At 38.7% G+C, this 12,570-nt stretch overlaps 2 protein-coding genes and 1 non-coding gene across 3 annotated transcripts; all 3 read left to right on the forward strand.

Annotated features, from left to right (window-relative positions):
- The first annotated feature begins 1,917 nt into the window (after window positions 1-1,917).
- Window positions 1,918-4,804, forward strand: LOC109187364 (indole-3-acetate O-methyltransferase 1-like). The gene is made up of 4 exons (XM_019337553.1): window positions 1,918-2,034; window positions 2,292-2,729; window positions 4,048-4,323; window positions 4,451-4,804. Exons 1-4 carry the CDS (start codon window positions 1,918-1,920, stop codon window positions 4,802-4,804), a joined length of 1,185 nt encoding a protein of 394 aa, XP_019193098.1.
- A 1,400-nt stretch (window positions 4,805-6,204) lies between these two features.
- Window positions 6,205-9,913, forward strand: LOC109187556 (phosphatidate cytidylyltransferase 1-like). The gene is made up of 11 exons (XM_019337783.1): window positions 6,205-6,652; window positions 6,892-7,145; window positions 7,263-7,414; window positions 7,530-7,671; window positions 7,816-7,972; window positions 8,070-8,117; window positions 8,194-8,280; window positions 8,721-8,849; window positions 8,934-8,990; window positions 9,186-9,269; window positions 9,587-9,913. Exons 1-11 carry the CDS (start codon window positions 6,422-6,424, stop codon window positions 9,680-9,682), a joined length of 1,437 nt encoding a protein of 478 aa, XP_019193328.1. The 5' UTR covers window positions 6,205-6,421; the 3' UTR covers window positions 9,683-9,913.
- Window positions 9,914-10,093: 180 nt separating this feature from the next.
- On the forward strand, window positions 10,094-10,163 carry TRNAN-GUU. Its single transcript has one exon. It is a non-coding gene; the product is annotated as a tRNA-Asn (tRNA).
- The last annotated feature ends 2,407 nt before the right edge of the window (window positions 10,164-12,570 follow it).

Genomic DNA, 12,570 nt, shown 5'->3' on the forward strand with positions numbered 1-12,570 from the left:
GGGATGTAGTGGACTAGATGTTAACACATGGCGGCCATCTAACGATGAGCAATTATTGTGTAGAAGCCTAGTGGGTTGAGTCTAGCATTCTGTTATCAAAATATGGTCGACGTCGATTGCGCGCTACACAAATATAAGGAAATAAAATTGCGCATTCACTACAAGTATATATTTTGGTATAGTGGTAAGTGTTTGATCTTGACAATTGGTATCAGAGTAGGTCACGACTTCAAATCCCATTGAAAGATGTTGTGCAGTTGAGGTTCCCAAGTGCTGGGAGACACGAAACCTGACAATTGGTATCAGAGCAAGTCTACAAGTGTTGGAGCCAAGTTTAGCAATCCTATCGTTGAAAAATGACATTGATTGACAACATGTAAGTGGATGTTAGGAGGGGAATTAATTTTAATTTGAACTGCAACTTGGAGAACCAAGTTCAGTAGTCCTGCTATCAAAAATAGTGCTGACTAACAATAGGCGAGTGAGGTCTTGAATGTGGACGGTCAAAACTATAGATTAAACAAGTGGTTGTATGTGGCTGGCAAGCTAACTGCTCGAAAACGTTAAAGGCGGGGACTAATGAGTGAGGGGAGTGAGGAACACTTGGTCCGGAGGGAAGGATGTTGCCTACGCATTGATTTACTCTTAAAATGTGAGAAGGTGGTTGATCAAGGTTTTTCTAATTATTTTCTTGTGTCATCTATTTCGCGAGCCACAAGAAAGTGGAAGAGATGTTGGGTGAGGTATAGGTGCGTGGACTGTCGGTCCCGCGATGATCGATCGATCGGAGCTAAGAGGAACTACTCAGACCATGGACCCGAGGTTAAACGTTGGGACGACAATTTGAAGGGGCTAATAGGCGTATAAAATGAGCCTTTATGAACGGGATTTGGAAGTCTCAATTGCTAGGAGTTGAGATTTATTTTCTAATTTGTACTACTTTGTATTTTAAGGATGTAATCTTGTACGCATTTTTTTCCGAAAGGATCTTGTACGCATTTTAAGAAGGCGATTTCTACTAGATTTTAAAAGATTGAAGCATGAGTCAGTCCTTGATTCGTGGGCCATATTTGGGCGGATTTAGTTTCCTAAATCTTGTAAAAATCTTCCTAAACTACAACATTACACTTCTATAACACAAAAGGAAAATAGTACAAATTAAGAAACAAATCTCTTAAAATCTTTGACATGAGCTTTCAAAATAAAATTAAATCTTTGACGCAAATGAGATTTTAATTTTAAAATCCATCTTGTATGCATTTTAAGAAGGCGATTTCTACTAGATTTTAAAAGATTGAAGCATGAGTCAGTCCTTGATTCGTGGGCCATATTTGGGCGGATTTAGTTTCCTAAATCGCATAAAAATCTTCCTAAACTACAACATTACACTTCTATAAAACAAAAGGAAAATAGTACAAATTAAGAAACAAATCTCTTAAAATCTTTGACGTGAGCTTTTAAAGTAAAAAATCTTTGACGTAAATGAGATTTTAATTTTAAAATCCACGCACCTTTAACGGATTTGATTAAATTTATTTCAAATTTACTCAAATTCGCTCCACACCCACCCCAAACGGATATAATCTTGTATTTTAGGAATAAAATTTCTACCTATTTTAGGTCATAGATTCATCCAATTTGGTCCTAGATTTGCGAGCTAAATTTGGACATATTTTGTTTCCTAATTTAGCCTTGCACCTATTTATAAATACCCCTTCTTGGGGTTCCCATTTCCGAAGAGCACAAGACATTTTCTCTGGCTTTAAGTTTTTGCTTGCGTTCTCATTACTTTTATTGCTTTGTTTTGTCTGAGCGGCCATACCCTCTATAAAGTTGAAGCCCTCTTGGCCTATTTCTCGTTGTCTGATCCATCGATCCACACTGTACTCGATCGCTAGCTTGATTGTAAGCATATATATGGCTGACATTTCAGACAAGGAAAACGTTGTTGTGTCGAACACGAAGCTTGAAAAGGTGTTTGCCATGCGAGGAGGCAATGGTGAAGATAGCTATGCCAACAATTCTCAAGCCCAGGTACACACACATAAATATGTTCTTAGCATATAATATATATAAACATAAATGTGCGGTGTATTACTTCAATTTGATATCAGTCATGTCAAAGGTCATGGGTTTCAATCATATAATATATATAAACGTAAATGTGCAGGGTAAGTATTACTTCAATTTGATATCAGTCATGTCAAAGGTCATGGGTTTCAATCTCTGCATCATCCGAAAAAACAGTACATTAATTATGGATTATTGATTGTATGTATGTATATATGCAGGCTAAGCATGCTCGATCAATGCTTCATCTTCTGAAAAAAACCCTGGATGGGCTACGGCTAATGCCCGCCCACGACGGCGCGCCGTTCGTGATCGCTGACTTGGGGTGTTCCTCCGGCAGCAACGCCCTCTACATGGCGGACGCTATCGTCAAACACATGACGGAGCGCTATGACGCCTCCTACTACGCGGCGCCGGAGTTCTCCGTCTTCTTCTCCGATCTCCAGTCCAATGACTTCAACACTCTCTTCCAGCTCCTCCCACCTCTCGCCGCCAACTACGGACGTGGCGGCGACGTGGAGGGCTTGGACACGGCTCCCATCCCCCACCACCGCTCCTACTTCGCCGCCGGCGTTCCTGGTTCCTTTCACAAGCGTCTTTTCCCGGCGAGGTCCATCGACGTTTTCTACTCCACATTTTGTCTGCATTGGCTCTCTCAGGTTAATTATGGATTAGATTTTCTTTACTTAATTACCTTTAATTTCCCTAAATTACTACATGGTTTTTACATACAAGGGGCCAGATGGTAAGAGTTGATATCAAAATTTATTCTATAAAAGATCAAATTTATGTAACTGAATTATTACATTTTTAGCAATTAAAATCCGATTTAGCTATAAATATAGATTAAAAAAAATTATTAGTGGTTGGTCAAAAAGATAAAAACTTAAACAACAAAAGCACCTAGTTTTTCCGATACCACTCAAATTTCTTTGACTTTCTTGGCTCATTTAATTTTCATTTCCCCTTTTTGGTTGTTCTCGATCAATATTATTGCTTTTGACTTGGTCTTTTCAGTTGGAAGTTACATCGTAATTTTCAATACCGTTATTCAGGGAAGTTTAATTATATTGGTTTAAGATGATAGCCGGCCGGCTGACCTGAATTAGGGCTAATTTTTTAAAAGTAATAAGGATACAAGTAAAAAAATTAATTAAAAGTTAGGAGTTGTCGTTTTAAAAGAAATGTTATAGGGTATAACATTTCAAAATAAGATATTATTTTAATATATTCTTTGTTCACTAAACAACCGAATAAGCTATAAATTCTCTTAAAAAAAAAACTCTGCCAAATATATAACAGGCTTAGTAGGGAAATAACTAGGTAGCTGGTACTATAGTTGTTATACCATGGACCAGGGTGATTTTGATCATAAATGTGTATTTTTAGTATTGAAATTGTTTTTAAATATTGAAAATTTATGAATAAAATAGAATCATCACAAATTGTAAATTTTTAAAAGATAAATTATGAATATTTAGTATATATGTAAATTGTGTATCTTTGGACCCGGGTCCACAAAATAATTTACTGGAATCCACCTGCCATTTCTTTTTCTTGGATTTACATGGGAATGGGCTTGAAAGTATTGTTATTGGGGCATGTGGCAAACTCATTCCTTCCTTCTTTGATTCACACTCATAAATGCTAAAAGTCATTTATTATCAATTATTGCTACCTTTGAAATCCTCCAATTAAATGCCCCAGGCCAATAATTTGTTTTGCTCGAGAGCTTTATTATTCCTTGATTTTGGTCTATTACTTCCAATGTATACATTCTATCACTTTTATTGTCCTTAAAAAGGGTGAGTGATTAGGTGGAAGCGTGGAGCGTAGATATTATACCTGAATTGAAGATCACATAATTTCTAGTATATTTTATGTTTTTATGTGTAATTTACGAATTATTATTATATAAAAACAGAGTTTATTTAATTAATTTTATAAGTAAACTTTATTTGAATTGGTGGCATGCAGGTGCCGGAGAGTGTGGTGGACGTGAGATCACCGGCGTACAACAAGGGAAAGATATACATTCACGGTGGGAGTGAGAGCACGGCAATTGCATTTAGGAAGCAATTCCAGAGCGATATGACAGCGTTTCTGAGGGCTAGGAGTGTTGAAATGAAGATAGGAGGTTCCATGTTTTTGGCTTTCATAGGGAGGACCTCTGAGGACCCTACGGACCAAGGTGGGGCCGGCCTCATCTTTGGTTCTCATTATCAAGATGCTTGGGATGATCTTGTCCAGGAAGTAATATTATATCTCATCCCTAGCTAGTTTGATATGTTTTTCAATTAGAGACGTATCAATATATTGATAATTATGGATAACTAATCATTTTTCAACTATTAATTGTGTGTACGTTTATAACTTATAGGGATTAATTACCAGTGAGGAAAGGGATAGCTTCAACATTCCTGTGTTTGCGTCGAGCGTTCAAGAGTTCAAGGAGTTGGTGGAAGCCGAGGGCTCATATCACATCGACATGCTCCAAATCTTCAAAGGAGGAAGCCCTCTAGTGGTTAGCCACCCCGAGGACGCAACCGAGGTGGGTCAAGCCTTGGCCAATAGTTGTAGGAGCATCAGTGGTGTCTTGGTTGATGCTCACATAGGTGAAGAGCTTAGCAATGAGCTATTTTCTAGAGTGGCACGTCGTGGTGCAAGCCATGCAAAGGAGCTTTACGAGCAACTTCAGTTTTTTCATATAGTAGCATCTCTTTCTCTTGCATAGAGATAAAAAAATTAATTTGGTTTGAAAGAGATCAGACAAATAAAATAATTTGGTTTGGGGTGGGGATGGGGATGGGGGGGGGGGGGATTATGTTATTACAAAGAAAAACAAGACTATATGGTATTTGATATTTTGGTGCTTTGTTCCAAACACAAAATAAAGCGATCTTGAAGTCTCTTCGTTCATGTTCACTTTATATATTTACAAAAGAAAAATATATTGCTTCATATTATATAATATTTTGGTTATTTATTTATTTATTAATTTATTATTGTGACTCTCCATGTAATACTTTTAAAAAAAATTATTTTCTTATGATAGTTATACTAGAGATCAATCATTTCAACCAGCTCAGCTAGGTCTAAGCCAAATTAAAGTCCATTCCAAACTTCGTTGAAATGCCACTCAACTAGAGATGTCAATTAGGACAGCTCGTTCGATTTCGGACTAGCCAGATTGGGCTGTCAAGCTTATCGGACAGGCTCAACTAAAACTTTTGACATTTTAAAATTAATATTCAAAATTTTCAATTTTAATAAATTAGTGCATTTACACTAATAAATATAAATTTATACATTATTCAATCAATATAAACCACATTCTAACTAATATATATATATATATATATATATATATATATATATATTAACAATATAATATAATAATTATAATAATTTTTGTTTCATTGTTTATTTTCATAAAAATTATTTTGTAATAAACTCTTTTTAAAATTTTATCTACAAATTTAATAAAAATACTAAAGATAGCTTACATATAAATTCCCTATATATTTTGTTTTACATCACTTATGAAATAAAGAATAGTCTTAATTAAGTGGCTCGGGCTATCGAGCTAGCCCACTAAATTTCGGACTAGTTCATCTGGTTTAATTTATCAATTTTGGAGTTAACGTATAAAGTACATTATTCTAACTCATAAAATACATTCTGTTAACACATAAAGTACATTATATTATTCTATCTAACTCAGAAAATACATTATTTTACCCCACAAATTTCTTTATTATAATACATAAAATACATTATATATTATTCTAACTCATAAAATACATTATTTTAACACATATAGGAAATTTCATTATTCTAACATATAAAGTATATTATTCTAACTCATAAAATACATTATCTTACATCAAAAAATTTATTATTTTAACATGCATGCGGAATAAGAATTTTTTTTAAACATAAAAATCACATCGTAGACCGTGGTCCACAGCTGTGTAGAATTTGCCAAAAAATGATGTCATTATATCCATTTATGAAATGGGTAGCTAATGCTATAGCCTTTAGGCTTTGAATATTTGATGTAGCATGCAAAAGTATTTTGGGCTGGCTTCTCCGATTGTCCAAGAAGAGGACACATATTCTTGGTGTCCACCAATCTCGTTGGGAGCAACTCCACGTGTCAACACTGGTACGAGGATGAGCCTACAAGCAACGTAACAACAGTTTTTTCTTCTCCCAGAAACAAACCGTTGGTCGGTTTGGTTTTGATTTGATGCGTTTGATGTATGTTGTTCAGAGAAGAGACTGCGAGTTTATGTAAATGTAATAATACGCGCAGCTGAAGAGCTGATCACCATTCACCAACAAATCAATGCATACAAAAGAATATGATAGGGATGATCATCCTTCGCCGTCGTCCACCCCTCGAATGCACAGGGAATCCACCCACGCCGCCCAGGCCGCCTTTCTTTCGCCGTCAACACCTCGAACGCAGAGGGAATCTCACGCTCTTCCTTCCTTATCCACACCTCGAATGTACAGGGATAATGGCCCCTCTTCGCCGTCAACCCCTCGACTCCGCCACCGTAAACGCTATCAAGAGGTCTGTAAAGTTCATGTTTTTCCAGCGTTATATATATATATATATATATATATATATATATATATATATATATATATATATATATCTAGATTTGATGCCAATAGTATCAAATTCGTGGACAAAGATTTGCATTTAGGTGGTAAAATTAATTAGTCTGTTTAATTTTGAGCTTATTCTGAATGCAATGAATCGGTAAGAATGAAAAAGTTATGATTTTTACCGTTCTTGATCGCCGGCAGGATATTCCGGGTGAAAGCAAAATAAATGGGATCGACTTACTTGTAAACGATCAAGACAAATACAGGTCTATGTGGATCCGTGCATGTTCTTCTCTGTGGATGGTTATAGGTTTCATCGCCGTTATTTACTTGGGTCATCTTTATATTTGCGCAATGGTGGTTGTTATTCAAATAATCATGACTTCTGAGCTCTTCAATTTGCTCAGAAGGGCTCATGAGAGTAGGCGCCTTCCAGGTTTTAGGCTTCTGAATTGGTGAGTGGGCTACCCCCCAATTCAAGAACCATTATTGATATGATCTTCCATTAATGGTACGGTTGAAATTTGCATCTTAACGAGTTGCCAATTGTATATATTATTATTAACTCACAGGCACTTTTTCTTCACTGCCATGCTGTATTTGTATGGAAGGATTCTTAGCCAACAGCTTGTGAATACTGTAATTTCTGATCAGTTCTCGTATAAGCTAGTGGGCATGTTTATCAAGTATCAGATGGTCATTTGTTACTTCTTATACATAGCAGGTTTCTATATTGCTAACTATTTTTGTCTTCTTTCTTTTTCTTCTGTTCATTAGTTCCTAGCTAGCTCTCTGTTTACTAGCACAAATTACATTTTGTTTACCCGGCATATATGCAGGAGTTATGTGGTTCATACTCACTTTAAAGAAGAAGATGTACCAGTATCAATTTGGACAGTTTGCATGGACACACATGATCCTTATTTTGGTCTTCACACAATCCTCATTCACTGTAGCCAACATCTTCGAAGGCATTTTCTGGTAACACACACACACTGATACTAGTTATATGCTTTCGAGACGTCTTTAATGGATCTCTACTGCCATGATTAGTGTATTTCCAGATTGTTTATCTGATTTGTTAGTGTTGCAGTGCGTTATATTTAGTCAGGCGGTAATTTGCAGGTTCATTCTTCCAGCATCACTTATCGCTGTCAATGATGTAGCGGCTTACTTGATTGGGTTTTTCTTTGGGAAAACTCCTTTGATTAAACTATCTCCAAAGAAGACATGGGAAGGTTTTATTGGAGCATCTGTTGCGACCATGATATCAGCATTCTTGGTGAGTTTCAACTTTCAACTATAGTCCCTTGTTTGTAGTATCATAGAATTGTGTCCAAGTGTGACAAGATTAATTTTTATATTTCTTATATATGCAGCTCGCAAATCTCTTAGGCCGTTTCCAATGGTTGACATGCCCAAGAAAGGTGAACTTTTTGGTCGTATACAGTTCCCTGGCTTCATATTTTGATCGATAACACTTACCCAAAACCATTAATGCAGGATTTATCAACCGGTTGGCTTCAGTGTGACCCTGGTCCGTTATTCAAGCCAGAATACTATTCTTTGGGTAGTTTGCTACCAAACGAGGTGAGTTGAGGCCTTCTCTGGATAGATCTACATATGGTTAGACGATCAAGAATTGAATACTAAAGCTGTAACTTTTTCCAAAAAAAAAATGATTTTGTATACATATTGATAAGGGATTTCAAAAAGAACCTACTGAAAAAGTTCAGTGTGTTTGGCTGAATACACTTTGGAAGTTCTTTTTGAAACAGAAAAGTTGTTTGCATATTTGACTGTTAAAAATCTTTTTGTATTAAAGTTGATACAAGTTATCGTAAAAAGCCATGCATTTATTTGATTAGAAGTTAAAATTTGGACCAACTTTTCGCATCTTAGAGCATATTAACTTGAATAAGGTATGGACCAAACAGCATTATTTAGATTATTTCCTACAGTATTTCTTTGGGTATCTTCTTACTTGTATTGCTAAATAAGTACTAGTTGTGATTCGGTGAATCCTATAGTTTCCCTGGAAGGAGATATCGGTACTTCCTGTTCAGTGGCATTCTTTATGCCTTGGGTTATTCGCATCAGTTATAGCACCCTTTGGAGGATTTTTCGCTAGTGGTTTCAAGAGAGCCTTTAAATTCAAGGTTCGTTCTACTACGATTCCTGGATTCATTATTTAAGTCTGTGCATATGTTATGACTATCTCCGATCCCCTTGAAATGTTTCAGGATTTTGGAGATAGTATCCCTGGACATGGTGGCTTTACCGATAGAATGGACTGCCAGGTAATTAAGCTTTGACATATATAACTACAAATAACTATATATCATTCTCTACATCTCTAGATTGCTGGAAACGCGATGGGCTCACTCTTCTGCAATAAACAAAAATAGAAGGAAAGAATACTTAGAGTTGTTGTGGATATATTATGCATTTTCTGAACTAATTAACCAAGATTTTGCATATTATATTATGTGCAGATGGTGATGGCAATTTTTTCCTATATCTATCTGCAATCATTTGCTCTCCCACAATATGACTCTGTTGAAATGATACTGGATCAGGTACCTAAGACTCAAAAAAAATTTCTAGCTTTTGGCACTAGTGCATAGCTAGGCTTGCTGTCGAGCATATAACCATTAATGTGCAATCCAACTATCAGCTTAGGCTTTGAGTTGAGATGGAGCACATGCTTCAATTTGGTATCAGAGCCAGACCAAGGTCATGGGTTTGAATCTCTACGTCACGGCGTGTTGGCTGAGATCCTTCCCTACACCCACACTCAACCTTTTGACCACTGAGCTATATATGTCTCGAGAACACTCCGGCCCACAAACATGATTGTTTATGAGGGAGTATGACTTAAGTTTGCATGGTGCAGATTGTTAGGGGCCTGAGCTATGAGGACCAGACAACACTATACATTAGGCTGAGCCAGATATTCAAGGAGAGGCAGCTTGGGAATTCATTAGCCTGATGGAAGTTCATATATATACACAACTGTCCTGGATCAACCTTAATTAGCTTTATGCCACTGTGATACCAGCCCTTCCTGAGATTTGAAGGGATGGTGTATGGAATGATTGATGTTGAGAAAGAAATCGCCTCTGATCTGATATTACTTGTTTCTGTATGTAAAACAGTGTAGAAGGGCATGCATACATGCACGCACTTAAACATGTTCTCATGAGCTAAATTTGATTTCTTCAATTCTTTATAAAGGATATGATGAAGACATTGGTTTTTACAATTTCTTTTCTCTTGGTCTTTCATATAACCTACACCTGGAAACTTCATGAAATAATACAAACTATTGCAACCTATATTCTTCTTAGAAGAAGAGACTCAAAATTATAGTTCTAATATATTCGAGATATTTAGCTAGATAGCACCAGTGGTCTAGTGGTAGAATAGTACCCTGTTACGGTACAGACCCGGGTCGATTCCCGGCTGGTGCACTTTGAGAAGCTGTGATGAACTTTGCGCATGAGTGGTGATTTGGGTCGCCACGATTTGTTTGAATAAAACTGTGGACGACTATCAGCGCATCTGAGCTCCTATCTTTTGGGATTTTTGCATTATTTTCACTAAAATCTTTCCATTTTGTCAGGTAAAAATGTTGGTACAATAAATAAAATAAATTAAAAATTATGTAAAATATATATATACAGAGAGGTCAGCGGCTTCTCGGTCATCTATATTAGGACTCTATCATCATTAGTGTTCGTTACCTATTATTATTAGTAATTAGTGTTCGTTACCTATTATTATTAGTATTCGTCTTGTAATAGGTTTACTATTCACTACTATATATACTCCTGTACAGACTCATTATTATTCATTCAGATATATCGTATCCTCATCTGGTATCAGCAGGTTTCTCTCTTCTCTCTCTAATGACGCACCTCGGATCTGATGACGGCTCTGTTGGTAGTTCTGAACGGACCGTTTCCGAGGCCGCGCTTGTTGCACCGCTGCAGTCGGGGGTGTCTTTCTCTTCGGCGCATCACTTCGTCTCCATCAAGTTGACATCCCGCAATTTTTTGTTTTGGCGTACTCAGCTTCTTCTGTTCTTGGATGGCCAAGGGTTGTTGGGTTTTGTCGATGGTACTTCGGTATGTCCGCCGATCACCGCGCTTGCCGTGCCGCCTGCCGAGGGAGCTATTCCTGCCGTGCCTTCGTCGGCTTCGTCTTTCGCTGCTCGGAGTGCATGGCTCCGTCAAGATAAGGCCGTGCTCTCCTTATTAATCTCATCCTTGTCCGACGAGATGATGCACCTCGCAATCGGTAAGTCCACTTCTCGGCATTTGTGGTTGGCAATCGAACAGGTTCTTGGTTCGACTACACGGGCTCGTGCCCTCCGGTTGGTGGGCGAGTTGCAAGGATTACGGCAGGGGGATGCTTCGATCCCGGACTATCTTGGCCGTGCGCAGGTGCTTATCGAGGATTTAGCGCTTGCCGGTCGTCCGGTGACGCTAGAGGATCAGAATATGTATATATTTCGAGGCTTGCGGTCCGAATATCGTCCTTTGGTGGCGTCGCTCACAAGGGGTGCTCCGGTGTCTCTGCCCGAGCTATCCGATTTTCTTGTTTCGCAGGCTTTTATATGTGCCGATGATGCTGGTGATGTTGCTGCTGCTCCGGTCGCCATGGCGGCTCAGTGAGGTGGAGGCCGTTCGGGCGGGCAGCAGCGTGGAGGCGGCAACCGCGGCCGTGGTCGCGGCAAAGGGCGTGGCCGTGGTCGTGGCGGTGCCGGGGCTGTCCAGTGCCAGATCTGCTCCGGCGAGGGCCATTCGGCCGCTTCGTGCTTTCGCCGGTACGATGGAGCTCCGGGGCCGAGAGCGCATGTTGCGTATCATGTGGATGATGCGGCTTCGGTTAGCACTCAGCAATGGTTTCCCGACACTGGTGCGTCGAACCATGCCACCCCAGATCCGTCTTTGATGTCCTCGACGGTCTGGATCATCTTCGTGTTGGTGACGGTAAGTGTTTACCTATTGTTGGTACTGGTTCGTCTTCGGTAGCCTCTTCTAAAACACTGTTTCGGTTGTCTGATGTTCTTTTTGTTCCTGGGCTTTCTGCGTCTTTATTATCCGTGCAACGGTTTGCCCGTGATAATAATGTATTCTTTGAATTTCACCCTGATTGTTTCTTTGTGAAGGATCGTTCAACCAGGGAAGTTCTGTATAGAGGGCAGGCTTGTTTCTCGTTCGAGTCCCGCTGCGTTAGTGGCTTCGCGTGTCTCCTCTGACGTTTGGCATGGTCGGTTGGGTCACCCTCATCCTCGTGTCTTGCGACAGATTTTGAATTCGTGTTCCATTGATTCTAGTTTTAGTAATAGTTCGGTGTCATGTCGTGCTTGTATGCTTGGGAAATCATCTCGATTTCCCTTGCCTCGTGTCAATACTACTACGTCGCATGTTTTAGAGCTTATTTATACTGATATTTGGGGCCCAACGCCTTTTCTTTCTGTCAATGATTTTCGTTATTTTGTTTTGTTTGTTGATGACTACACACGCTATGTATGGTTTTATCCTATGCGATTAAAAACTGAGGTGTATGCTATCTTCGAGCAGTTTCGGTCACTAGTTGAGCATTCATATGGTCGTAAGATTGTCTCTATACAATCTGATTTAGGGGGAGAGTATAAACGGTTGCACCGTACTTTTGTCTCTTTGGGTATCAATCATAGGCAATCTTGTGCCTATACCCATGAGCAGAATGGCAGAGTTGAGCGTCGGCATCGTCACGTTGTGGAAACAGGTCTGGCTCTCTTGGCTCAGGCTTCGGTTCCACAGCGATATTGGGATTATGCCTTTGAGACTGCGGTCTATCTCATCAATAAAATGCCTACTCGAGTTCTAG

Source organism: Ipomoea nil, unplaced genomic scaffold, assembly GCF_001879475.1.
Source record: "Ipomoea nil cultivar Tokyo-kokei standard unplaced genomic scaffold, Asagao_1.1 scaffold1421, whole genome shotgun sequence".
Lineage (NCBI taxonomy): Eukaryota > Viridiplantae > Streptophyta > Magnoliopsida > Solanales > Convolvulaceae > Ipomoea > Ipomoea nil.

Coding starts and splice junctions, on each gene's coding strand:
- LOC109187364 (XM_019337553.1), top strand. CDS start 1,918: ATGGCTGACATTTCAGACAAGGAAAACGTTGTTGTGTCGAACACGAAG. Junction 2,035..2,291: donor CCAACAATTCTCAAGCCCAG/GTACACACACAT, acceptor GTATATATGCAG/GCTAAGCATGCTCGATCAAT. Junction 2,730..4,047: donor GTCTGCATTGGCTCTCTCAG/GTTAATTATGGA, acceptor GGTGGCATGCAG/GTGCCGGAGAGTGTGGTGGA.
- LOC109187556 (XM_019337783.1), top strand. CDS start 6,422: ATGCATACAAAAGAATATGATAGGGATGATCATCCTTCGCCGTCGTCC. Junction 7,146..7,262: donor GGTTTTAGGCTTCTGAATTG/GTGAGTGGGCTA, acceptor ATTAACTCACAG/GCACTTTTTCTTCACTGCCA. Junction 8,118..8,193: donor GGTTGACATGCCCAAGAAAG/GTGAACTTTTTG, acceptor CCATTAATGCAG/GATTTATCAACCGGTTGGCT.